The sequence below is a fragment of the Alosa alosa genome, chromosome 5 (genome assembly GCF_017589495.1).
Source record: "Alosa alosa isolate M-15738 ecotype Scorff River chromosome 5, AALO_Geno_1.1, whole genome shotgun sequence".
NCBI lineage: Eukaryota > Metazoa > Chordata > Actinopteri > Clupeiformes > Clupeidae > Alosa > Alosa alosa.
In genome coordinates this window covers 23,390,640-23,417,211 of record NC_063193.1, presented here as the reverse complement: position 1 = coordinate 23,417,211, position 26,572 = coordinate 23,390,640, and the positions used below count along the sequence as shown (strand labels likewise).

The window sequence follows — 26,572 nt, the reverse complement described above, 5'->3', positions numbered from 1 at the left end:
GACCTGGCACCTAACACAGATACAGACATTTACCTTTCCATACACTAATATACACACTTATGAAACATTAGTTTATATACTTTTTTTTTAACACAACAAACATTCATACAAACATACACTTAACCAAAATTACTTGTGTGCCATATTACATAAACTAATATAACTGACACACTCTTAACTCTGACAGACCCCCACACTCACAAACACTAAAAAAACCTGTCATCCTTTCTTAACACCCAAATCCCTGACCCCTTAACTCTAACTTCTGCCCTCTATCCCTGCTATGGGTTGGTCTGTATAGCTCTTGGTGAGGTCTCACCAATCCATTAAGCAAAGAGATGACCACACACATAACAAGTGTATGTCAAAACACTCTCATTCTTGCAGAGGCTGACTGATGTGAGAGTGTTTTCTTAAAAACGTGAGCGCATGCTTCAACTAATGATTCCCACAGACAGTGGAGACCTATGATATTGTGAAACATTGGACTTCTACCTCTGAGGGACATACTCCCGCTTCCGGACACACACACACAGATGAATCACTGCTGATAGTGTTTACATTCTGAGCTTAAAGATTAATACACATTTTGGACTATTTAAAACGTTTTTCAGATGTCCTATTAAATGCCACACAAACACAGCCTACGCCGTAGTCATTAAAGTCTGATAGCGGGCTCGCCTCTAATGCCAAAACGAGGTTAGCGCAAAGCATTCTGGTAAAAACAAGGATAAGAATGCCGGGCCACATCAACAACGCAAATCCAATCGACCTGCCGCAAACCTTCCCCCGATCAGGCGTAACAATATGGGCCAGTTCGCATACATGCCTGTTACCATTCCTCCGGTGAAAGCCAGAAATAATGTCTCGAGGAAACCAGACCAAAAGTTGTTTACATTCCTGGACTTTGGTTGCTTGTACGCTGATGCTGTGCGCTAGACAAAGTTTTCTTTTCCACACATGCGAGAATAAATTGATAGATTTTGACCTAAAGGTAAAAGTATCAAGAGTCCGTGTTTTTTGGAACACGCTATCCCAACCTACATCACACATCTGTGGCAGCCTGCTCGCTTCCGCCTGGGGCTCCCATCCCCCGACTACCCAAGACTTCCAATGGGACACCTGTTGTTCCGCTCGCTTGAAGAGAAGTAGCTTCGACTTAAATACACCGGCCTTTGTTTCAGTGCTCATAATAACACAATATTGAGCCAGCCGGGACAGACGGCAATTGAAATACTTCTCATGGTCACGGCGCATTGTTTGGCAGGAGAAACTTCTATCCCTGCGGGTGGAGCGGTTCTAGCACAGCTAATCTTGACGTTTGAACTTCAAAACCAGTGTAATTGACAAATTAACTTGTTAGAGAACGTCTCAGACACAAACACGCAGCGACGATGAATTGTCGGTTCTAAATACACATCGCTTGTGGGTAAAGCGCATTTGCTGACGGGTAACTCCAAGAAGACACCTACCTGACCAAGATTTTTATAGCCGTATTTGCTCGCTATCCGTTCTGCGAAGTCGGGTCCCCCCTCTATCCGCACTGCCCAATGGTTGGTGTAAATCCGAGCTTTACAAGGGGGAGACGTACAGCCCAGCCACAGCGCGAGGACGCAGAGCCAGCAGCCTCTTGCGGCACCGTTCCAAACCATCTTCCCTTCTGTTCCTTCCCGCGCGCTTCTCTCGCCTCCCGTTAAGCTAACAACCAAACTTGGTCTCGTCTCGCGTAGGGATTCTCATAGAATCGTCCGTTTGACCTCCACATACGCTCCGGTGCGGGCACGAGATGCGAATACGATACGAGCCCTGAAACGCTGGAGCTGCGTGTTCAGCGCACTGCTCATGGAGATCTGGAAGTTGGCGTTTCTCTGGCCGTGCTCCGTCGCGCCGGATGGGGGGGAAGTGTGTTTGTACTGTTCGAGTTAACGTGTTTCTCGGGAACGGGGCTGCTGCTCCGACTCCCTTTGCTTTAAGTGGTGAAATGGCTACAGCGCCTCCCCCAAATAAGCGGCTCCAGTCCGGAGAGCCTGGCAGCCAACCCAAGGGCGGCCCGCGACTCCGCTGGGTCTTAAAGACACACGCTAATATCTCTACCACGAAGTTCAAAGAACAAACGGATCTTAGGCGATTAGGCTTTGATGCTTAAGGAAAACATAGCACAACACAGACCTTCTTTTTAGGCTCAGAAACGCAAACGTCAGACAAAAAACTCCAGTGCTATTTTCTCGCAGATTATTGTATGATTGTATTGAAAGAGTCCCTTTAGAAACCTACACGCGCAACCATGAGAATGTCCACTGGTTCAAAAATTAATTAATTTGTTTGTTGATCATTTTATGCATATCAGCATCCACCCTCACTCGGCATCACACACAGATAACAGATAGGCCTACATTTCACTTCATCTCACCTAAGCAGTCTTTAAGATAAGCCCACATGTCTGTCATCAGGTCTTCATGTTATCATGTCTTGCTATCTTTTCATTAAAGAACAGGAACATCATTTTTATATTCTGTGTGCTTCAACAACTTTTTACTCACAATTATTTTTTCTGCCGCAGTTTCACCAATGGCCTATGCGCACACCCGTACAATGTTAGGGACCAAATGAATCCAGTTTTGGACTAAAACATATCAACTTTTTATTTCTGCCAAATAGCATGTCTGCATCAAACAATTAAAGATTCCTTTCAACCTGTCTCTTCCCCTACAGTCCTACTCGTAGTATTTGCATCATTATGTGCTCTAGCGTTCCGCGTCAGTCTGATTCGCTGATTGGTTGATTGATCTTTGTTTTCGCAGTGGTTGCCCAGAGTAACCCTTAGCACGCGGGGCACCAAACACACTGCGCGCTCTGTTTGGTCTCCAACACAAGTGCGAATCAGCATAATTGCACTAATTGCAGCCAATTTCTTGGTGAATGGAGTCGCAGGGACAAGAATATCTCACGGTCCTTATGCACGAGATGAAAGGAACGAAAACACCCCGTGACCGCGGCTATTCAGCACGCGCGCTGGTTTGTCATTTAAAATAGCGCAGAGATTTTAAGAATCCAGCTCACGGAACGCGCGGGCATCTCTTTCACTCGCTACTGGGGAGTGGGATTCCGGGAGACAAACCGTCAATCCGTCTCACAGCCACACGTATTTTTCGGAAGCGCCTAGAGGGGCGAGCACCCCCACCCCCTGCACATTCCTGCGCGCATTCCTTCTCGCTCTGAATGTATGGCGGTGGCCTGTGTGTTTTCTGTGTGAAACCCGCTGGGGTCTTCTCGGCACGGCCATTTAAGGTAAAACATTGAAAACGGTAACGGTTTCCATTTGAGATGCAGTAACACATTAGGGTTGTGGGAATCCATGTGTGATTTTTTTTTTTCCTCAGATAGGACCCAGTTTAGTCGTCTGGCACGAGGACCTGCTTGTTTGTAGTAAGTAGAAGCCTGTTTTGACCTCTGTGACCTGTTTAACAGCAACGTTGCTTATTGTCTACTACCGCTAGGCAATGTGACATTTTAAGGAATTCCTATGGTGGTGATCTGTGCGAGGCGTTTGCCGAAATGAAAGGTTGCGCAAGGCTGATACATGCTTCATTCATTCATTCATTCCTCTCCCCTCTATAGTTCCATTCAACCGCCAACCAACATAATGAGGATCATAATTTATAAACTATAATGACTATCACTATAAACTGCCATAATCATCTCCACGATAATAAAGGTAAAAATGACCACTGATAATTGAGGATATTCCAACTTAAAATAATTAGCGTAAAAGGTGTTTGACAAGATAAGACAAAATAGGACATTTTGGACTTGTGCAAGCTCCAAAAGCTTACGCGGAGAAACATGTGCATTGGCACACAACACATTGTATTGCGCAATGGGTTCAGGGATCTCCTGAATAGTTCCTCTGTAAAGTTTTCTAACGTTTTTGAACCTTATAACTTGATATTATTTTAGTTTTGGTAATGCTATTCGAGGAAAGAGACAGTTTCTCCTCTAAGGCAAGAAAGGCAGCAGCATATTCTGATAACTTTGTAAAAGTGTAAAAGGTTAGTTGAGTTCTAATTGACGGGATTCGTGTGTGTGTGTGTGTGTGTGTGTGTGGGGGGGGGTTAGTTAAATTAGTAGGCTATTGCTCAGTATTAGTAATGCGTTCTTTTCCAACAATATTTTTTTTATTTATCAAAATATAATAGAATTGGGGCAAATACAATGTCTTTACAGAGCAGGATAGTGTTCTTGATTACGGTAAAAATGGCGTCAACACGACGCCGTCTTTGTTGTAATCCGTGCCAGGTCTGAATTTCTCCAACTGTCATTTACTGAAGTTAGTGATGCTGAGGGTGAAGAACGAGAAGGGTTGCATTTATGTGATGTATAGCATTTCACCTTTCACTTACTGTTTGTTGCCCAGTACCACTTTGGGCAGCCGTGGCCTACTGGTTAGAGCTTTGGGCTTGTAACCGAAGGGTTGCCGGTTCGATCCCCGACCCAGTAGGACAAATGTGGGTGGGGGAAGTGGTTGAGTACTGCTCTCCCATGCCCACATCCACAGCTGAAGTGCCCTTGAGCAAGGCACCTAACCCCTCACTGCTCCCCAAGCGCCGCAGTAGCAGGCAGTTCACTGCTCCGGGTTCAGAATACCCATTTTAAAGTTCTTTTAAATCCCCAAAATAATATTCAGTGGTTTTAAAATGTTAGATTAAGGGTTCCTTGAACATTCATGAGTCTTTTTTCACAGGTCAGCAAGAATCAAAGAATCAATCAAGGTTCTTCCAAGCTGTGAAGTGTCTAGTACTCAGGAAGCACCTGTTCTGAGGGCCCTGCCTCTCGGGAAATACATCAGCTCTATCTTTGGAAGAGAACCTGCACTCTCCCAGCTGGAACACGCCTGTAGAGATGACACAACTGTTGCTTAGGAAACATGGTTGTGCCAAGGGATCAACTGCTCCAAAATACTCACTGTTCACTGCACTCCATTGGAAAGACCTTTACTGAGACACCTGTTGTGCATGAGAAACATAATGTGGAGGAACCTACTCTTCAGAGTTATAGTAGTAGCCATCTGCTGCACCAGAAACATTAGGTACACAATAAAAAAAGACTTGGTATGGTGAACACTCGCTCAAGAAACATATCTTTGCAGATATTGTTCTCGGTCCTCAGCAGTGGCATGTAAAGGGACCCATTTGAGCAGATGAGCCTGTTCCTTAACCCTTAAAGGAGTAACGTCACACTGGTGTGACGGAAATGTTGGGAAATGAACGTTCTAAAGAATATCTGGGTTCATTGAATTCAACATAGAATTTTAGAACCTTCAATTGTTGCGGAACTTAGAACGTTCAAAAACCTACACCTTTAAGGGTTAAGGAAACATCTGTGCAGCGGATTTATCACCCACTCCACAACTAAAATAACGTGGACATTGTAAACCAATCCTTTAAATGGAATTGGTTGTCCTCTCCCAACACACAAACCCAACAATTTTGGCTATACTCACAGAGGAAGAGAACAGAAAAAAAAAAAGCTTCCAAGCACACCACTGAGCAGCCATATGGTGTGGAGACACAAGCACATACACAAATTCTAATTGTGACTATGCCACAGTGCATTAACAGGAGGACTAGTACTCAAGACTATTCAATCTCCACAATGAATCTTGGACAAAGCATGGGAGTGGTAATGTTTACGAGGCTCTGCTTCAAGTTTATAGGTTTGAGCAAAAATGTCATGTCCCGCTCCTCTATTCGCTCTGTCTCTCACACAAAGACACACATATATACTTGCATCACAAAATGATCACCACCACTAAACAAACTCCATTGCTTAGAATTTTTATTTCTATGGCAACAAATTTTAAATATAAAATCTTTGGGTGGGGGCAGGATTAAAATGGTAAAGCGCCAATCAGATGAGTGCAGCACATCACACCCACGCAATCCCATCAGTAACCATATTCAAAGTCTTCCCAAGTCGTAGCCCCTTGGCCTGAGCCCCTCCCTCTGAGAGTTTCTCCCCAGCTGCTACATCTCCCTGCAGTATTCCAAAAGTCAACAAAAATAAAACAGCCACAACTTATCTTTACATTTACAGCATTTATAAATACATACAGAAATATCTTACATGGACAACCAATCAGGGGAGGAGAAACTGTCATGGGAGGACCAGAGGCTCTGTTCTATGAGGCGGCACAGTGCGTGTTGGTGTTTTGCGGGGGGGCGTGTTAGTTTGCCCAGTAAGCAGAGTTGCTGTAGCTGCTTTTGCCGCTCTTCTGCTGCAGGCCGCTGCTCTGGCTGCGTTGCCCAGGGACACCCTGCCAGAAGCAAACAGTGCAAACAGTTCAACACACAGCACATTGTCAGTAGAAACAGAAGGGTGGCAAACATCATGACACCCTCCATCAAGTTTCAAATACACATACTTTCTCACAGAGACACTACACACAACCCATACTTTCGTATCTGTAGGCCCTCACACACAGCAGTGTTACCTGCATCATCTGTGAATGTGGTTGTTGGTGAGCTGGCAGTATGTGCAGGAAGGGGGTGTGGCCATATGCTGTGGCTCCACCTAATGCTGATGGCAGGCTGAATGGAGGGGGTGTGGCTGTATGAAATCCTGCCTTCTCATATGACTGATAAATAAAAAAAAAACACACACACACACAACAGGGTTACACACTTACATAAACACACATAAAGGAAACACTGCTTTAAATTTAAAGCTGCAGTTGGCAAGATTTTTTTGATCATATACACTGAAACCGACACTGCTCCGACAGAACAACATAAATCAGCCGGTTTTTAGAAAAAAACCCCGCACTTCTACCTCCACCTAGAGCCTGTTATTTGTTTTGCAAAAATCCACAGCTCCCGGTTCTTCTGGTCCAATCAGAGCAGGGCTGTGTGAGATCTGACTGTCAATTGCAGTCTGGTGCACACTGACAAGCACAAACTCGATGAGATTGGGTGCTCGGTGGTAGTGGGGGAGGGGCATGAGAGTTGTAAATATTCAAAATTTTGGCTAAGTCCCCTCAATCTGTCAGACTTGCCAACTGCAGCTTTAAGTCACACTGACAGACATATTGAGACTGAATTTGTACAATCAGCATTTAAAAGCAACAGCACATCAACAAGTAGGAGTACAAACCCCACCTGATTCTTAGTGTAGGCACTCATATCTGGGACTCCACTGTTTCCTATGAGAGAGAAGGAGAAGTACTGTGTGAGAGACAAGAACAACCAGGTGGGTTGTGTACTATGTATATAAAGTGAGCATGAATATGGTTGCACATGTTTAAGTACCTTTGCCAGTGCTGTTAGCCCCTTTGGGTTGTGTTTGGGCTGAGCCCCCATATCCTTTACTAAACTCTGCCCCTTGAGAAAGATCATCAAAGCCTAGACGCATGCACACACGCACACAAAAGCGTTAGGTATCCGAACACCAGGTTCAGCTCTCACTCCCTGTGTAGACTGCAACCAGACACAACAGTGTTGTATTGCCCAAACGTACCTGTGTAGGGTGCATACTGTGTTGGCTGCTTGGTGTTGGCCGGCATGAGGAGAGGGTACTGGAAGGTGCCAGGCATGGCGGGGTAGTAGGGCATTGCCGGGTAGCTGTAGCCCGGGGGCAGGGGTGGGCTGAGGAAGGCCTGCGCCTGCGTCTGCGCTTGGGTCTGAGCCCCAGACACCGCCTGCGACTGCTGCACTGCAGCCTGCGGAGGAGGAGCCGAAGACAGGGAGGTGGGAGGGACTGGGGAAGCAGAGTCACCACACCCAAATTTAGTGGTTTCACCTGAGAGAAAGGTGGGAACAGAGATACATGCGTGTGTCTGTATGTCTGAGTGAGAGGGACAGACAGAAGGTGTGTGGCCGATACAGTGAATGCATGTAGTATTGAGGTGTGATTTTGGACATTGGGTGCAGTTGTAAGATGTACGTGGATGTTGTTAGCAAGGTACCTGAGTAGGGGTTACTGGCTAATACCCCATCTCTGCCTGGCATTGTTGCTGTGGTAGCTGGGTAGGTAACTCCATAATAGTCCTGTAGGTGTGTGGAACACAATGACAAGCAACATAAATAAACACACAGAAACACTTAAATATAGGCTTGATATAGGTACCACAGGTATATTGTGATGTTTTTCTGGCACACATATAGGTATGTGTGCCAGAAAAACATCACAATATACCTGTGGTAACAGAATATCAACTACATTTCTGCTAAAAATAATGTGAGCAGTGTAGAAAAAAAAAGTGTAGTTCAATAATATGAACGCAATAAATTCATTTTCACAGCAAGACATCCAAGATATCCATGAACACAAAATTTCACTCTGTGTCGATAAAATCCAAATGTGTGAGAATTTCAATTTAATTTCAGTTCACAGGAAAAACCTGTGGTGAACAGTCCTGCATGCTCCCACAAACTTATGACATCAGTGGAATTGTGTTGCACAATAAAACTGCATTTTAGAGAGTGGCCTTTTCTGGGACCAGTCCAAGGCACATCTGTGCAATAACATGTTAGCATCTTTTTTCACATAGTCACATAGGTGGATATTGTGGGTCGCTGGTGATTTTTTTGTGGATATATCAAAGTTAGTTGCCTGATAAAAGCATACTTTAAAAAAAAGCCATATTTATAAGTCAAATTTGATACAGGTCACTAAAAAGTACACTATGTGCCCTGAATAGAACTAATGAGACAGAACACAATTCTTGTTTGGTGCCAAAGTTGTCGACATGACATTGCATGTTGGCAGTCATTGATGAGGATAGCTGAATCTTTGAAATGAGTTGATGAAAGTCACTTACCACAGGCATGCGTGACTGCATCATCTGCATGTCCTCATAGCCATAAATCTGCTGTGATGCAAGAGGAGAGAGTTAAGGTCTGCTCATTTGCAACCAACTAAAAGAAACATGCACAGAAACAACACATAACCAGATTGGGACACACAAACATGCAAAGAGAAAAGCAGATACCGGGTAGGCGGGTAGCAGGCCTCCTGGACTCATGATGTACTGACTGGCCATCATAGGAGGAAGAGTTTTGCCTGAGGGAGGGAAGAAAAAGGGAGAGAGAAGGAATGGAAAAAGACAGGAGTTTCTATTATTCCAAAGTTTTAATAGTTCAGCTCTGAGCATAAAGGAAACCAGAAAGGCAAATACAGAGCACAGACCTCTGTGAATGCCAACCTCCCCATCTCACAATGTTACAGACGTTAGAAAAACTATTCCTAGATTTGCTCCTTGACCCTGGGTGTGTTATAAAATGTTATGGGTTCTTCTTTTGCCCATGGCATGCTTGTATGCTCTAGATTTCACAAAAATCCGGCTTTTTAATTCTGTTAGATCCACACACGATACAAACAAAACATAACATCCTATGATATGATAGTATGATATATTCATTCATCATTTTTTGCCGCCACCACTATTAAGAAACTGCCGTTATACTCTCATGTGGCACTGCTAAGCTTATTTCAGGATGACTGCATAAACATAAACCGAGCAACATCTGTGGACCTGCGTTGAATCTTCACTGGCTAATATTCTCACAAGAACAGTTCTCTATTGAATCTACTTAATCTGTAGGAAGTGGCACATGTTACACTGTTGAGCGTTTAGGTTACTTGTGCGCTGGTGTGTCAGTAGGCCCGTACTTCACAAGCCTAGAAATCTAAACAGACCCTAGCGGCAGCAAATGTAATTTGCTGCCCGGGCTAGTCTAGCAACTCTCCGTTGGCTTGCGAGCTGGAAAAATGAAACTTCGATAGGGCCAATCACATCGTGTGTAGAGACGTTAGGCGGGCTTAACATAATGATTGATGGCAGAGTTGCAACGGTTTGGCTTGAATTCCCTGCTACTTGAAAACAAAGAAGATGGATGTTGCTGTTGGTGAACAGCGTGACACGAGTTAAGGTTTTTAAGTTGTCAAAAGTCTGAACTAGCCAACTAGCTCCGCTGGTGGAAAAACGCATGGGACTCATGAGTGGTAGCGCTGTCCTATTGCGTGCAGAGGGAATTTGAAAGACAATTCTTTGAAAAAAACTACATTTTAATGTGAGTCTGGCTCGTCAGGCTAGTACTTCACTGTAATGTGCACTAGATAAAAAAAAAGGGGAAAGTAAACAAAGTCTAGATCTCTCTACTGATCAAACTAGATCTCTCTAGTTTGTATAGCATTAGGTTTGTTTTTCCTGCTTCAGCTCCAGACCGTAAGCATAGTTGGATCATTAGGCTATAGGATGCTCCAGAACACAAGTTATTACAGGAACTTCGGGGCTAACTCCCTTCACTTTAACAACTGCAGGTTGTGAGCAACAGGCAGACGCAAGATACAGCTTCAGTCAAAGGAGTTGCAAACAGTTCATACATATTATGCATAAGTCTGCTTCACTAACTTTGCTTTGCCAACCTCTCAGTCTCTCTCCCTCTACCACGAACTGAGTTTGTCTTAAAGGAGCCACACCACCAGGGACGGCGTTAGGCCGAAGCCACCCTAAGATGATCAAAACCCCCCTAAAAATATGTAGTAATAATATATGCATCCAAATTCACATCCATTATTATCTGCTGAATAGCTCACAGAGTACTTCTCACATAAATCACACAGATGTCAAATGCAAGAACAAACCGAGCTATCCAATGATATTAGCAGCTAGGTGCTGTGATAAATGGTTTGTGTGAAAATGAACGTTGGACATGCATGAAATTTCATCATATTTCCATTCACAGCACACAGCGCTTTGTCCATCTCCATGATGATTGTTTGATTATTGAATGATCATAGAAGTTAACAGTAGTTTGTAGTAGCTTTAGTTAAGCACTACCCTAGTTCAACTTAGAGAGCACTGATCAAATGCTACTGGAGAGAAAGGGGGGAGAGAGAAGGCAGTGCGTAATTTCTCAATCTGTACATCTGCTTTTCCAGATTTCCATAGTATTCTGCAATTTACACATGGATTCCAGTAAGCGACGGCTCAAGAGATGATTATTGTGCAAGTCACATCAGTGTTCTGTAAACAGGTTTCACTTCACTTAAATGAGATCATCTCACCTTTGCACTCCCTTTCTCGGTCAGATATGTAACCATTTAGCCTACAGTTTTCCACTCCGTAACAATGCACCGTGAATTGGCTGAAAATCGGTACAGACCAGGGACGGAAATTACATTTTTGGTCCACCTGCCACTGTGGCTGGTGTATTCCAAAAATCTACCAGCCACTGAACTTGTTTACCAGCCACTAGAGATACGGTATGAAAATGTGATAGGATTATAGAAACCAAAATGATCATGGTTGTCAGCATTATTGCGATACAATTAAAATGTGCTGATTTTTTCCTCTAAACCTACCACCAATGTTAGACAGAACTCATAATTGGCCTGTCCTCCATGCACAGTAGCAACAAAACTTAAGGTCAACAGAACAGCATTCATATACCATTAGTGTCTTGTCATAAAAGTGGTGTGGCTCCTTTAAGACCGTGTGAGCTCTGGAGCATCCTATAATCCAACTTGATCAGTTTTCTAGGTGAGATTTTTAACGTTTATTTTGTATTTGGCCTTTTATGAAATCATGTATTGAACAAAAGCCCAATGTTGGAGACTATGTAGAAAGTTGCTACAATTCCAAAGCCGGATTACTCTGGAACGGCTAATTGTACAGCGGAATGCTTTACACCTTTGTGTTCGGTAAGGTCTGCTGTTTATTCTGCTATACGGGTTGTAATGTGTTAAGTGAAGAGTTTGTGGGATATTCCACCACAACGAATGGGTATAGGTCTAAATCCTCCATCTAAATCAGTGTTTCTCAAAGTGTGGTCTGGGGACCACTGGTGGTCTGCAAGTTATCCCAAGTGATCCGCGAGTAGACATGGTAAAACATAATATAGATTTTTTTGCAACTTGTATGTAAATCCAAATAGTTCTGCAACACTGCCTATGTAAGCTACACCAGTTTAAATCATATGGATCCTCTGACACAATAAACAAGGTGCAAAGACAATAAGGAAGGTGGTTCAGTGAGTAGGCCTATTGTGTAATATACTATTTATTTATTGGTTAAGTGGTCCTTGGTCTGAAAAAGTTTAGAGAAACACTGATCTAAATCCTACCATCATGCTTCAGGTTGATGAATGAATGCAACAATCATGAGACAAATTATTTTTCCTTGACATAAAGACTGACATAATTACTGTATAATAACTGTCTTGGTGTCACGGGTACACTGACGACAACGCCGCTCCGTCCAACATCTTTATTTTTTAAGTGACCTTGGGTGTCTTGAAATGCGCTTTATAAATAAAATGTATTATTATTATTTATTATTATAATATATATGCAAGCATGAGCACATCATACTTTCCCAGATATAGATGGCCCTTACAATGAACAAAGACCTTAATTGTAAAATGACACTGAAAATAGCCTAGGTCTCAAAGGACTAATGTGCTATTTTACAGTGGGTACTATTAATTGAAATCCCAAATCCCTAAACAGTTCATGACATATGGGGTGATGATAGCGAGCCCCCTGCCACTGGCAAGCTAGGCCTACAATATCAGTCCCCGCAGACTGTGAGTGAAAACTAATGGCATGGTGTCCCTGTTAATATCAATTCATTGAAGCCCTTTTAAGGTGTGATGAAACATTTTCGGCGGGCTCTATGCACGCAAATGACCTACAATCTAGGCCCCCCTCCCCCGTCTTTCAATCCTAGTGACGTCCACTTTTATGACAAGACCGGCCAATTATGAGTTCTGGTAGGCGGCTATGGTGGGCATTGATTCATCTGGGACCTGAGTACTATATTTCACTCCATGTGAATGTTGAATTGGCAATAAAGATCCTTCATAACTTACATAACCTCTTATCAGTTTCTGTGTATATGTACTGTACACAAACAGTGTTTGCATTTATATTTGAGCTGACAAACATACACAGGCACAGGTCTGCCTGGCCACTGACCCAATGTAATATCCATTACAAACAAAAAGGTAAGTTTGCTGACAATGGAATGTGATTCTGCATATGGAATGTTCTAGATGGAAGACACTGTAACAAGCCTTGTCCAACAAAAACCAAGTCAGCAACAACAAGGAGATCTGTGAGGATGGCAGCAGGATATCTCCAGAGAGAAAGCTTGAGCCAAGACACTGTTCACAAACGGGGCCATAAAACACTGAACTCCTCCCAAAATCTCTGGGAATTCAGAAAAACTGGAAAACTACAGCAACAACAAGAATGCTGAGCAATTCAACTTAACTTTATTTAGCGCCATCAACTACTGTAATTGTCTCAAGGCGCTTAAGAATGAAGATGTGTTCATTTTGGACAAGACCTCTTTAAGATGAAGGCAACACAGCAAGCTGTTATGGGATGTCAACCAAGAGTAAGGTTGATTGCCAGCAGCTTTAAAACTGTCACCAGTTCCTTGATGGGATGCTGGCCCATGTGACTAATGTGGGGAGGCGCCAGAGCTTCTCATTTTGAGTGGAGGGTTCAGTTAAGGCCGTCCTCTTAGCACTTCTACTGTACTGTGCTGCAGAATATGTCGAATTCAACTTTCCAATTCATTTAGCAAACTCAGGTTATATAACCCCTTTCTGTGTAATGTTTCTGACTACGTTCTAAAGTTGCACAACGAATTCCTGAATGAACATATGAGTGTGTGTGTTGTTACATGACCTACCAGGTGTAGCACTAGGTGGGGCTGTGCTTCTGGCTGAGCCATTGGGTGTCAGTCCAGGAGCTCCAGTGGGTGCACTGACCATTGGCGCATCCGCTGGCATCTGAGGGAGAGCGAGAGAAGAAAAGAGGAGAGACAGGTCAAAAATACATTAAAAAAGTGATGTTCCGCTTGTTAGCATGCCTTTAGGTCCAACACATTGTGTGCTGCATTAAGAAGCTCTTCTGGCAGTAGAATGGACTCCCACACAAGTGCATACATACACATAGCAGACATTAGAAAAGAATAGTGTGGAACAATGCATGCAAGGTTAGAGAGGACTTACTGTCAGAGATGAGCTGCTGGAGACTGCGGATCCAGAAACATGGGTGCTGAGGAGAGAGAGATAAGAGAGAGGGATGAGAGATAGAGAGAGAGAGAGAGAGAGAGAAAGGTGAGGTTAAACTGAGTTGGCCTTCATCTCTGCGAGAGGTCTGCAAGCAGACAGAAATCCTTCTGTACCTGCTGGGTGCTGTCATGGAAACACTGTGGGAGGGTGTGGTCACAGGTGAAGCAGCTGAGGACTGAAGGGTGATGTCAGACTTCAATGCTGAGAGAGAGAGAGAGAGAGAGAGAGAGAGAGAGAGAGAGAGAGAGAGAGTTTGGTACACTTAGCACAAGACTCCAACTGATGGGTGTAATCAAGCAATCTGCATGCATGGGGCCAGACACTTACTGTCGTTAGAGCTGGAGGTTCGTACATCACTGAAGCCATTCTGAGAAAGACAGGAGAGAAAAACAAAATCCTTAACACAGACCTTCATCACTACACACACAGTGGAGAGATAACTGAAGAGTGCAGAGATTTGTTTCCACTCCCCTGCTGGGACATGGCACTGCTAGGAGATATGGGAAAGCAATGCTTCTCTCTGCAGCGTGCACACCGCTGGGGTCTCTTCCCTGTTGCTCTACCACACCTGCCTGATCTCATCATTACATGATGCCAAGCGCCTTAGTGAACTAGGCCAGGTGTGCCAGGGGTCCTCCTCCTTTGGATTAGTTAAGCAGACGAGCTGCAACTGATAAGCGTCATGGAGGAATCCACTCCTGACTGTTTGAGAGGGAGGATGGATGTGTAGTGGGGGGCTGCCCCAGCAGCAGAATGACTGACATACTCTGGCGCCTCACTCAGGACCACATGCCCCACCCAGCATCCCCATAGCACATACTTGATCTGGGCTAAGCCATTACATAAACAGTTCAATTCAGAAGGACTCGACATAAATCAAGTAACCAATACAACCCTAAACGATTGAAGGACATCAATCTTTGCATGACAGGCATGAATCACTACATTTTTCTAGTCATCGACAGTTTAGAAAGTGGGATGGATTTCTGTGTGGTTTCCATTAGAATACTACTTAACATGGAGAAAAGAGAGAGGAGGGGCTCTTACTGTGAGTGGGCTGGCATCCTGTGTGTTCGATACTACCCTCTGGGTGTTGCTTGGCATGACGGTGGCATTGGGCAGACCTCGTGAAGGGGCAGGGTAAACAGAGTCCAAGGAGGAGGCCATGGCGTCACTGCCAATGCCAGTCAAAGAGCTTGTTAGATTTCAACAGCAACTACTACAGTCAGGCACATGTGAAACACACAACTAAACACACTCACATCACATCACATATGAACAAATACACACCTTGCAGATCTGGGGGGCAGGCTGTTTTGTGGGATGGGGTCTTGGGCGGAGTCAGAGCTGCTGTCTGGCTGTGTTGTTTCCATGGTGATGGGTTCGGAGGCGAAGTCCAGTGCACCGAACTGCACGTTGAGCCCACTCACATCTGCTGAGCCAGGCATTTCCACTGCTGAGGAGGGGATCTACACACACATGGAGCCATATTACAAACCTTTGGAAGCACATGCAAAAATATGTGCAAATGCAGTCGCCTACTGCAGCTGCTAACATAGAGATGCAGCCACACTATATATATACACATATATACACACACACACATATATACATATATATATATATATATATATATATATATATATATATATATATATATATATATATATATATATATATATATATATGCACCTATCTCTCCCACATATCCTCCATTTGGATGTGAAGAGTGAAATGTGCAATGTGCATGTGTGTGGCATGTGAATAGTGCAATGTGCATGTGTGTGGGTCCTGTCCTTGCCTTTGAGGGTGGGGCAGGGCGGCGTCTTGGGGGCCTGCTGTGTCTGAGGGGGGCTGGGGTCTCAGGGCCTGACGTGACCCCTAGAGACGAGCCCTCAGGCAGTGCGGGGTGAGACACCTCCGGAGTGGCAACAGACTGCTGCAAGGCATGCTGGGAAAGAATTGCAGATGGCTCTGGCTGTGGAGGCACTTCAACTGCAAGGGAGAGAAGCGTAATATCAAATGAGTGAGTACCTATTTTATTAAGCTGGTTCTAGAACTTTGAGAACTACGCTGGCTTAACAGGCTTGAATTAAACAATCAAAACTGAATTGCTGAAACTCCTCATAAAGGACAGACCACAGTCATACTTGCACAACCCACAGGATCACTCAACAAAGGCACCAACTGAGCTTGTCATCTTATAGTATCTATCTATAAATTGCAGGAATCAATGAAATCAAAAGACATTCCTGAACAAATCTAAATACTGACAATCAGTGGGACCTAACCAGGCTCTAGTAAACACCAGAAGAGGCCCATCATTTCAACTAGCCTTCAGTTCTAGACCTGTGTTGTTCCTTGGGCCCACTGGGAACCCATTTTGGAAACCTTTGTGTGTTCAAGGTGTGACAGTGTGTATGAAGCGGGGAAACTCACTGTGTGTTGGGGCAGTGGTCCTGCTGGTCTTGCTTTCACACGAGATGGAGGGGGTCTGTGTTTGCGTGTGTGTGCTGCCAGTGGAGGTGAAGTGCGCGTGTGTGTACGTGTGTGTGTCTGTGGTGACATCTGAGGGTGGGGCCTCGGCCCTCCTTAGACTTCCGCTGCTCGGGGTCTCCAAGGCAACAGGCTCAGGGTGGACCACCTTGGCGACCACTGCTGAGGCTCCACTCAACCCAGTTGACTAAAAGGAAAGACAACAACATAAACAGTCAAATCAGGAAATTGACCCCTCAAATCATTTAACTACGGTACATATTTAGGACAGAGGATCCAGTTAATGTAGTGATGGTTGTATGTGTGTGTCTGTGTAGGCACTTACTGATGCTGCAGCAGCGTAGGAGTGAGTGGCTGTCCGTGTGTGTGCTTGTGTGTGTTGGGAGTTAGTAAACACCAGGCTCTGGCCCAGTGGCTCAGGATCAGCATCCACAGCGCCCTCTGCTGTCTGAGACATCAACGTGCACAGATCCATGCTGGAGAGAGAGAGAGGGCGAAAAGATGGGGAAGAGTCATACCCTGGAAATCCAGAGTTTTTGCAGGAGCACAATTTGAATTTGCTCAGCGAGTTACTCTGGCAATGAGTAATGATGCTCATTACTTATGTCCCTTGTATTGTGGGGCACCAATCACATCGGTGTATCTGATATAGGCGGGCCAGAGGCGAGCTAAACAGATGACAGTCCTAATGTTATCCAACTGCGTCAAAGTCCGGAATGAGTCAGTAAACATTGTTTGTATAGTGTTATCCAATTGCGTGCAGTGAGATTTTCAAATGCATGCTTGGTGCCGCCCCTCAAGTTGGGCCATAACATTATTCATGGCCAGACCCTTAATCTTTCGGATTTGGGTCTGGAATCTCCAGGCTATAACAGTCAGACAGTTCTAGTAATTAAAACTTGGAGTAAGGACTATTAACCAGTCCAGGCATTAGTGAAAGATGAGCTGATCCATTACCTGTTTGCAGATGTGAGGTGTGTGTTGCCAGCCAAGGCAGCAGAGGAGGTGAAAACTTTGGTCTCAGACAGCTGGAGGAAACAGAACCCAGGAAACATAGGTGAGTTTACCTTGAAGATTACAATTTGTGTCTGTATGTGTTAAGCGTAAGTCTATGTGAGATTCAGAGTGTTATATACATAACATTAGAACTTTTAAATATGTCTGTGTGCATATAGCTGTATGTATGTGTGTAGCGTGTCTTATTATACGGCTCTTCACAATGCTAGTAGAACGCTCCATTGACTTGAATGGGATTTCCCAAAGTTCTAGCGGTAAAATAAATTCATGTAATTACTGCTGCAAACATATAATTACCGCTGTCAATGGCAACGGGTTTTGTGCTTGATGACGCTCTTTCATATCACTACGCGAAAGGACTGGAACTTCATTCAAACGCGGAAAGCAGACGGTTGATCAGTTGTGTTCTTTTTTTTTTTTAAAGTATATATTTTTTTATGCCTTTAATTATAGGACAGTGGAGAGTGACAGGAAGTGAATGGGAGAGAGAGCAGGGGTGGGATCCGGAAAGGACCACGGGGCGGGAATCGAACCCGGGTCGCCGGTGTACGGTGCAGGTGCCCCAGCCAGTTGCGCCACAGCTGGGGCCTGATCAGTTGTGTTCTAAAGAATGTTTGATTCAAGTTCAGCAGCGTGTGTTGTTGCGAACTATTTGTTTCTCAGCAAATGCCACGATGAACGGTAACTAATAGGCTAGGCTATGTATGCTAAAGTCATATCGTGGGGAGTTTATTATTTCGTTTTGGCAAGTAGCCGTATAATAAGCGGGATAATATATAACACCGGTCATTATGGGAAAATAAGTCCCTTCAGGGCGAATAAGACCCCCTCGGCTGGCCGGGTCCGGGTTTGCCCTGTCGGGACTTATTTTCCCAATAATGACCGGCGTTCTATACATTATCCCTTATATATATACACACACACATCACTCACATCTTCGCTCCAGTCTTCAGCTGCCCAGTCGTCAACAGCATTCCTCCAAGGGCCTGCATTGGGAACAGAAGGCATGAGGCATGACATATTCATGCCGTGGACCTGTCTAGCACTGGTGGCCTCGATTCACTAACTCAAGGGACTGGGCACGGGCACAACGTCTTAAGCATGAGAGCAAGAGGCAGGGGACACAGAGAACATCTATTTTTGCTCATGGACATTCGGGCCAGGTCTAACTGAAGGGTTGGCTGAAGAAGAATATTAATGAACAAGGTGTGATACAGGATCTTCTTAGGATGTCCTCATAGAAACTCAAGTCTGTGGTAATTATAATGGCATAATGACATACAGGGTTATATTTAGGTTCCAAAACTAAGACCTGTAAAATGTTAAATTCCAATGTTTTCATACATTTTCTCACCCTCGATACACTTTTTAAAATGCCTTATAGAAAAGTATTCCTAGCCTGCCCAAATTTTATAGGACGGAAGACAAACATTAAAGGTTTGTAATGCATGCCCATAGATTTTATATAGGTCCAAATGACAAAGATTATGGGTTTTCCTTGTCACAACCTTTCATTATACATGGAGAACTAGGCCTAAATATTGGCACAACGTTAAGAAAATGGTAGCCTAGAAATCTAGACGCACCCTAGCGGCGGCAAATTAATTTGCTCAGCCTGTGCGTCTAGTATCAAACCATAGGGATTTCTATTGGCTAACGCCGTGGACTTCATCCAATCACAGCGCTCTATTTTGTTAGAGTCTTAAGGCGGGCTTAACAGGATAACGACAGTCCTGCGACGGTGAACAACAAGGAAGGTGGCTATGGCGAACGAAGAGCGGTTGTTTGAATCGGCGTTGTCGTCAACTTTGGAGGAGTTGGACTTGTGCTTTTCTTTGAAAGTTGAGCAACACAATGCACTTAAGTCATTCCTTTCGAAGAAGGATGTATTTGCCGTTTTGCTGACCGGATACGGATATGGTCGTAGCGCTGGCCTATTGCATGCCTAGGCAGTTTGAAAGACAATTCTCTGCCCGCTCCTTGGATTAAGCGAGGTGAATGAAATGTATAGTCTGGAATCGAACCAATGATATAGGATGGCCCGCCAGGCTAAGAAAATGGTGTATTTCAAGAAAAATAAGATTGATACCAAATGGGTACAAACAAACAAGTTTAAAATACCCATATTGTCTCTCTTTTGCCGAATCTAGGGCCATAAAAAGAAAATCAGTGAGCATGCCATACACTTCTCATGGTTCAGTCATACTGAGAGTATGTTTGTTTTCCATTCTACAAAGTTTGGGTTGGCTATGAATAATACTTCACAAAATATTAATACCAAAACAACACTGCCAAGATAATGTTTTTCAGGCTGTAAAGCTAAATAAAAATCAAAAGTTGAAAAAATATGAAGACAGGATATGAACAGAAATGTTTCACAGGCCTTGATTTTGGGACTGATTCATGATGGACAAGGTTTGAACAAAATCTGAGACTGTGCAGCAGCAACCTTACCTGATTTGAAACGGAATGACCCATAGTTAATTCATGAGGGTATGTGAGGCACATAAACTAGGTTAAGTGAGAAGTTCAAGTAGTGTGCACAACACACTGAAACAACAGGAAATGTCACTGTTGTGCCAAACTACTACTTTTTTTTATTACTACTACTACGTCAAAGAGCACTGAAGGCAGTGAGATGACACTGGAACCTTCAACATTACACTAATCTCTGTCTGTATAGAAGGGGAAAGTGGTTAGGATTAATTGCATGGCTGTAACCTCTCAGTGAAATGTGCTGCTGATCTAAGTCAGACAATCTGTCTTAACAACTGTGAGTAATCAATCCCACCCCAGACACTGTAATTAGCTGTAATTATAGCTGCTGTAGATTTCCAGGATGCACTCAGTTCACTCCTGCTCAAGAAATCTTCAAACTGAGTCTTCACACTGACACACCCAGACAACACCTCACAGTACACACCCCTGCACAGAGCACTACAATTTAATCAGTCTTTTATTTCACAAATATAGTGCTTGGAAATAGCCTGGATGCCAGCCGAACTTAAACTGAAAATGCAACAGTGTTTGACAGAGGACAGACGTAGGTTGCTAGTGACAAAATATTAGCTTTCAGTATGGTATGGTGTCTTTGTAAATGACTTTTAATTAAAAGTGTTTCATTCATCCCGGTTCTCCCTAACAAAAACGCTGTTGCTAGAAGGTAGACATTTAGATTTCACCGTTGCGTCTGTTGTAGAAGATATTGACAGTGCAATAACTTTAAAAAAAACGACCAGAAAACAATGTTAAGGCAATTGTGATGAAGGATGGTTTGGGTATTCTTCCTACAGGATTCACCGCCTGCATAGGTTGAAACACGCCCCATAATCACATCCCAATGGAGCAGTATCAGACTCATATTCTGACTAGAATTTGAGTATGACGACATCAGGCTAGCTTGGAAATAGTGTATTTTTATTCTTTGTCTGTCTATGACATGTGAATTGGAGGTATCCCGTATCCTCTTGCTACCGCTGAGACAGAGAGCCAATCAAGAGCAACAACTTAGCAGCCTGGAGCATCTCAACGATTAACACTCCAGATGTGTCCCAACATGCCATGGAGCCACAGATATGTCTGTGCTTCACCGTCCCACTGGCCATTGTGTGCCACAGACATCAGCTCAGTCTCTTAAATGTTTTTAAGTCCCTTTTAAAGACCCACCTCTTTTCACTTGCCTTTGGCTAGTGTCTCCCTTTATGCCCCAGTGTTTAGTTTTAAATGTTCTTTTTTCTGCATTTCTTAATTTATTTTAACTGTAGCCCTTTTTGTTTTTGTGCCTTCCTGTGTTTATTTATTGCACTTTATTGTGAAGCACTTTGGTGCAGCTAAGCCGTCTGTAAATGTGCTATATAAATAAAATTGACATTGACATGTCTGTGCTTCACCGTCCCACTGACCACTGTGTGCCACAGACAAAGATCTCAGAAAAGATTTGGTTCTAAAACTGACGGTCCTGTACCCATTTCATTAACGATTCTACAACCTGACAAAGGAGAATACATCTCTGGCACAAATATCTCTACACACACACACTTCACAACTGCTGTGGTCAAACGTTCTTTGACTATGGGCCTTGTCCAACTAACTCTTGAAATTTGCCTGGTCATGAAGCCAAAAATTCAGCTCACAAAAGGCTTCCTGAGATTAGTGGTCATAAAAAGAAGAGCAGCTGCATCTCTGACTGATCAGTGAGGCTACAGTTCATAAGTCACTCCGCAAGCATCAGAGAGGTTACACAGCAGCACTCACAGATATTCAATTCAAGACTTGAAATCTGAACACAGGTAGTACAAAACCTGTAGAAAAAAAAAAACTTCAGAACCTTTTCTGAAATCAAAAACATAGCTGAAGAGACCAAGTGGAGAAAGATGATATCAACAAGACCATCCAGATCCAGCAACAATTTTTGGGAAAACCTGCTTTCAGGATCCTTCAAAAACATCTCTTGCTAAATTCCATTATTGGTCTCATCTCTGAGGACCTGCGTCACTCATAACCAGTAAATCAAGTTAACTTTTATTTGATTATTTATAGCCCTCTGGGGTTCGTGATGTTGAAATAGACACCAACAGCAGTCGCCACAGTTACAAAACAGAAAAACAACCTAGTTGTCTCGCTTGCCTTAGATCTACTACTAAGTCTGAACTACGAACAAAACCACTACAAGCATGAACAGGAGGCCATAGAGCACATCACTTTTATTTGTCTGCGTTTCCCCTGGCAACCACATCTGCTAAGAGCAACCATAACAATGCAAATAAGTACTCATGTGTGCTTGTGTTTGTTATCAACCTACCTGCTCCTCCTCCATTAACTTCCCCCTCACCAGTGTCTGTATGGGCGGAGCCAGAACCGTAGTCAGCAGGATTGAATGTCCTACCGAGATGAAGGAAATTGAATTATAACTCACATCTCCGCATATCAGACATTTCAGAGGCATATCTCACATGCACCGCATCCACACATCTCACAAACATGCACCTCACATAAGCCACCACAGTCACGCAGCTACCCACTTACCCCATCCCTTGGGATGAGAATCTGCTGACACCTGTTCCTCTGCCCCGGCCTCTAGCACCTCCAACACCTGCACACACATCATATAAGCATTACAAACACGCGACACACACACACACACACACACACACACACACACACACACACACACACACACACACGTCAACTCTGTGATATCATCAAGCATTATTGCTCTTGGACCTCACTGAGCACATGTGGTTTGAGTTACACAAATACCTCTGCCACGGCCTCGGCGACTGCTGGACTCCATCCCTCCACTCTCCACTGGGAAAGTGAGAGTGAGCGAGAGAAAGTGTGTGTGTGAGAGAGAAAGTGTGTGCGTGTGTGTGTGTGTGTGTGAGAGAGAAGTGTGTGTGTGTGTGTGTGTGTGTGAGCGAGAGAAAGTGAGTGTGTGTGAGAGAAAGTGTGTGTGCGTGTGTGAGATAGAGAGAGAGAGAAAGAGAAAGAGAGAGAGATGGACTATGAATACATTACTGTCCACAGACAGGTAAACACAAAATTCCACAAAGTCCAGCGCACATGCGCACACAGACACACACAAAAGAGCTGCAGCTATGATTATTTCCTTTGTTGATTAAACTGTTGATAATTCTCTTGATTTTGTTGTTTGCTCAATAACATGTCAGAAAATGGTGGGGAAAAATGTAGAATTCAGTGTTTCTCAAAGGCTGAGATTTTGTCCTCAAAAGTTTTGTTCACACAACAAAGATATTTAATTTACAGTCATGGGGGAGTTACAAGAAAAGTTGAAAATGTTGAGGCAAGATATTTTCGTATAAACAAGACAAAAAAAAAACAATGTACATATTACCAAAATAGTTGTGGGGTAATTTAATAGTTGACAACTAATCGAGGAGTTGCTTAATTGTTTCAATCCTACACACACACACACACCTTCACGGGAGCGGCTGCCTCCTCGGCCCCTGCGGGCGGCGGCGCGACCTCGGCCTGTGTCCCTCTCCCCTCTCTTCTCCCTGTTGTCCTTCGGTTCACTCACTCCATCTTTACCCAGGCCACGTCTCTTACCTACCGTCTCCCAGGAGCTCTGAAACAGAAAAACACACTACAATGAATTCACTACTAACATACAGGTCAAATAGCAGACTTCTTTAGAACACTTCTTTATATATATATATATATATAAAATACTATTATATATATAATGTATATAACACTATTGACTTTTGAGACTTTGAATGTAGTAAATAGCAATTCAACTACCATCATGCCATCTCTGCCAATCTCTGAAAATGACTATTACCACCATATACTTCCACCTTCACCTTCAACTGTGAAGACACAGGGCATACCTGATCAGTCACCCCCTCCAGCAGCAGGTTGATGGCTCTGTTGACATCTTCATTGCAGTCATGGAGGGCTACCATGCATTCATCCTGGGACCGTCCAGTTACTTCGACCAGCTGTGAGGAGCACAAACACAGTTGACCAAATGGGCACAAACAGAAGGATCAGGAAGTAACTATTGCAGTGTGACGAGCAGACACTCCAGCCCACACACAAATGCTTGGGTTGTTACACATGCAGATATACACATAATGAAGCACACAAACGCATCCAGCAAGAACTGGTGCACACTCGCCACCTCACCTGTTTGACTTTGTCCTCGAATTCTGCATCATTTTTGTCATAGATCATCTGAGCAAGTCGGATCTGCTCAGCTGTAGCCTAGCAACGAAACAAATGCAATCAGACATAGACTATGACATCATACACATTTACTCATGCTTGTTTGTTCATCCACAAGCACAGGCTCACAGTTGAAATATTTTTCTGAAACCCACACTCACATACCTGTATCTGTTTCTGATGAGATGTGTGTGTAGAGAGGGATGGGTTTACTCCGGAGGGATCATTGACTAAAGCAGTCATCATCAGCAGGAAATACAAAACAATGTCTGTACAAAAGAGAAGTCTAGAAAAGAAACAAGAGAGGAGAGGTAACTGGACAGGAGGACGAACAAGGAGCATGGCATTAAAATCATTAGGCTATGTGAGGTTTCAAGGGTAGACAAAGTCTGTCGCACTGGAAGGGACATAGCTGTGCAAGGGCAAGCTAGAACTGCATGAGCTGTACTACTATGAGGCCTTGTGAGCTGACAGTGGCACTGCTGAACTGTGCCATGTTCAGCTGTCTAGTGTTTTTGGTCATCTACACTGTGAAGCCGTCAGCTGTGCCACAGAGCAAGCCAGTGGCTAATGCTGGCTGACTGCACACTGCTGCACTGTGGGTCCCACCCCAGTGTTGGCTCGGTTTAAATATAGTCCTCCACAGAAGGTCAGGAAGGATTCCCTTTCAGTTTAGACGATACCACCCCACCACCAGAAACATACACACACACACAGCACAATCTGTAACACCACATACACACTCCAGGAATAACTCTACAGTTAAAGCACAAACATAATGTACAGAAACAAACTAAATGGCGGCACGTCGAAGATCAACAACAGGTGATCGCCTAACAGAATATACTCCTCTCAATAACATAACAACTGACACCCGTCTCCTCCCTAGTGCCTGTCTTTGCAATACAACATCGTACCCAGCTGCTATGGTTATTAAAAAAACCGCTGTCCCTGGTTAGAAAACAGGCCCAGGCTAAGATCCGGTGGTTCTGAGGCTAGAGTTACATGAGCTCCAATCATAAGGAGTAGCCGGATGTTGCTAACGTTAGCTTTCCGTTGTTTTCTTGTTGTGAGTCCACGTTAGGGCTAGGAAGTCAAGATGTAATCAGAGAAGCATCGTGATAGCTTTATAGCTTACGACAGCTGTGGGCCCAGTAACAACATCATGTCGGAACGAGTCATGAAAACAGTGTTATCCTAGCATGCTTAGCAAAATCGAGTCTAACGTTAACGTTACAATCCTTGACATAGAAACAGTCCCCGAGTTCAGTCTTAGACTGTATGACAATTTACACAATTACTCGCAAATCTCGCCTCCTTGGTTTGTCGAAACTGACGTTAACCTTACATATCAGGACTAGATGCTAACGTTAAAGGTTACCAGTTGGCGATATCATCTGTTTAACTGGCAATCCGCCTGACACAACAAAGGGTGGTCGCCTGAAACCTCGTCCGTTAACTTATTGTAACAAAAAACAAACATAATGAATTCGACAACCTTGTTCTTGGCTAGATAGCTTACCTAGCTAACGCTCTGCTTGGGCGTTCCAATACGTTGGTTACCTACTCACGCGCAAACAGCCCCAGGAGCTAAACACTGCTCTAGATCTAGAAAGCCTTAAAACCTGTATTCCGGCAACAAAGAGCTAGCGTTATCTCAACCCGACACTGCTTGAATTGGCTAGTTAGCGAGCCACCAGCGCACTAGCTGCCGGTTAGAAAAACAGAGAAACACGTGCATACAAACAACAGGTGAGGAGGCCAAGACCAACACTACGACTATGTAACGCTAGCATAGCAGAAAGAGCCGCACCGAAGGGTGAGGCAGGACATGCGACAACTTGAAGCTACTTGCTGGGCAGCTCCCTTACTAAGATTGTCCCTAATAATAGCACTGTTGCGCTAGACGATAGTTAGCTAACACGTTAGCATATTAGCAATAGACATGACAGTGAGGGGTTGTTCATAACTAACTCAACATAAACTTGAGTTACTCGACCTTTCTGTTAAACACCTGAATTTCCGGCGGTAATCCGATTTTCTATTCGTGGTCAACTCTGAATACAAGTCTAGACAAGAGTTATACAACTCTAAACAGCCATCCTCTCTCTAACTTACCTGCACACACACGCTCCGCACGGGCAGCACTGAACAATGTCACGTGACTCACTGAGTTGCCACCAAGTGTCCAATAGTGCCCCTATCGGTGCGGGTGAATTACGGGATCAGTTAATGCACTGATAAAGTAAAGTGGGTTAATTCATTGTTTCAACAACACAAATCTT

General features: G+C 43.9%; 2 protein-coding genes and 1 long non-coding RNA gene across 13 annotated transcripts in view; 1 reads left to right on the top strand and 2 right to left on the bottom strand.

Annotated features, from left to right (window-relative positions):
• pcsk5b (proprotein convertase subtilisin/kexin type 5b) overlaps positions 1 to 1,981 on the bottom strand; it is a 36,283-nt gene extending 34,302 nt beyond the window's left edge. For all 3 annotated transcript variants that reach the window (XM_048242778.1, XM_048242779.1, XM_048242780.1), the window contains exon 1: positions 1,473 to 1,981. In XM_048242778.1, coding sequence (XP_048098735.1) covers positions 1,473 to 1,652 — 180 coding nt within the window. In that variant the 5' untranslated portion in view covers positions 1,653 to 1,981. The remainder of the gene's footprint in view (positions 1 to 1,472) is intronic.
• An 837-nt stretch (positions 1,982 to 2,818) lies between these two features.
• Positions 2,819 to 5,270, top strand: LOC125294916. Its single transcript, XR_007193583.1, has 3 exons — positions 2,819 to 3,288; positions 3,381 to 3,426; positions 4,742 to 5,270. It is a non-coding gene; the product is annotated as an uncharacterized LOC125294916 (long non-coding RNA).
• A 548-nt stretch (positions 5,271 to 5,818) lies between these two features.
• Positions 5,819 to 26,481, bottom strand: LOC125294682 (ubiquitin-associated protein 2-like). Of its 9 annotated transcripts, none has more exons than XM_048243619.1 (27): positions 26,406 to 26,481; positions 24,453 to 24,573; positions 24,249 to 24,326; positions 23,951 to 24,061; positions 23,535 to 23,685; positions 22,857 to 22,904; positions 22,623 to 22,689; positions 22,399 to 22,478; positions 18,531 to 18,583; positions 17,538 to 17,608; positions 16,906 to 17,056; positions 16,524 to 16,767; positions 15,886 to 16,079; positions 15,375 to 15,553; positions 15,132 to 15,258; positions 14,412 to 14,451; positions 14,198 to 14,285; positions 14,022 to 14,067; positions 13,700 to 13,799; positions 8,987 to 9,057; positions 8,816 to 8,866; positions 7,961 to 8,042; positions 7,513 to 7,794; positions 7,305 to 7,397; positions 7,155 to 7,198; positions 6,491 to 6,634; positions 5,819 to 6,313 (listed from the first exon to the last, which is right to left on the bottom strand). In XM_048243619.1, the coding sequence occupies exons 2-27, from the start codon at positions 24,531 to 24,533 to the stop codon at positions 6,224 to 6,226; spliced, it is 2,766 nt and encodes a 921-aa protein (XP_048099576.1). In that variant the 5' UTR covers positions 24,534 to 24,573; positions 26,406 to 26,481; the 3' UTR covers positions 5,819 to 6,223. The 9 variants fall into 9 exon arrangements, with proteins under 9 accessions (XP_048099576.1, XP_048099577.1, XP_048099580.1 ...); XM_048243620.1 differs by lacking the exon at positions 26,406 to 26,481 and adding an exon at positions 26,287 to 26,375; XM_048243623.1 differs by lacking the exon at positions 26,406 to 26,481 and adding an exon at positions 26,302 to 26,368.
• Positions 26,482 to 26,572: the final 91 nt, after the last annotated feature.

Excerpts from the sequence above, each read along its gene's own strand:
- LOC125294682 (XM_048243617.1), bottom strand. The coding sequence starts at position 26,120 with ATGTCCTGCCTCACCCTTCG. Across the intron at positions 14,068-14,197 it reads TCCATGACAGCACCCAGCAG|CACCCATGTTTCTGGATCCG; the intron begins GTACAGAAGGAT and ends CTCTCTCCTCAG. Across the intron at positions 9,058-13,699 it reads CCCACCTAGTGCTACACCTG|GCAAAACTCTTCCTCCTATG; the intron begins GTAGGTCATGTA and ends TCCCTCCCTCAG.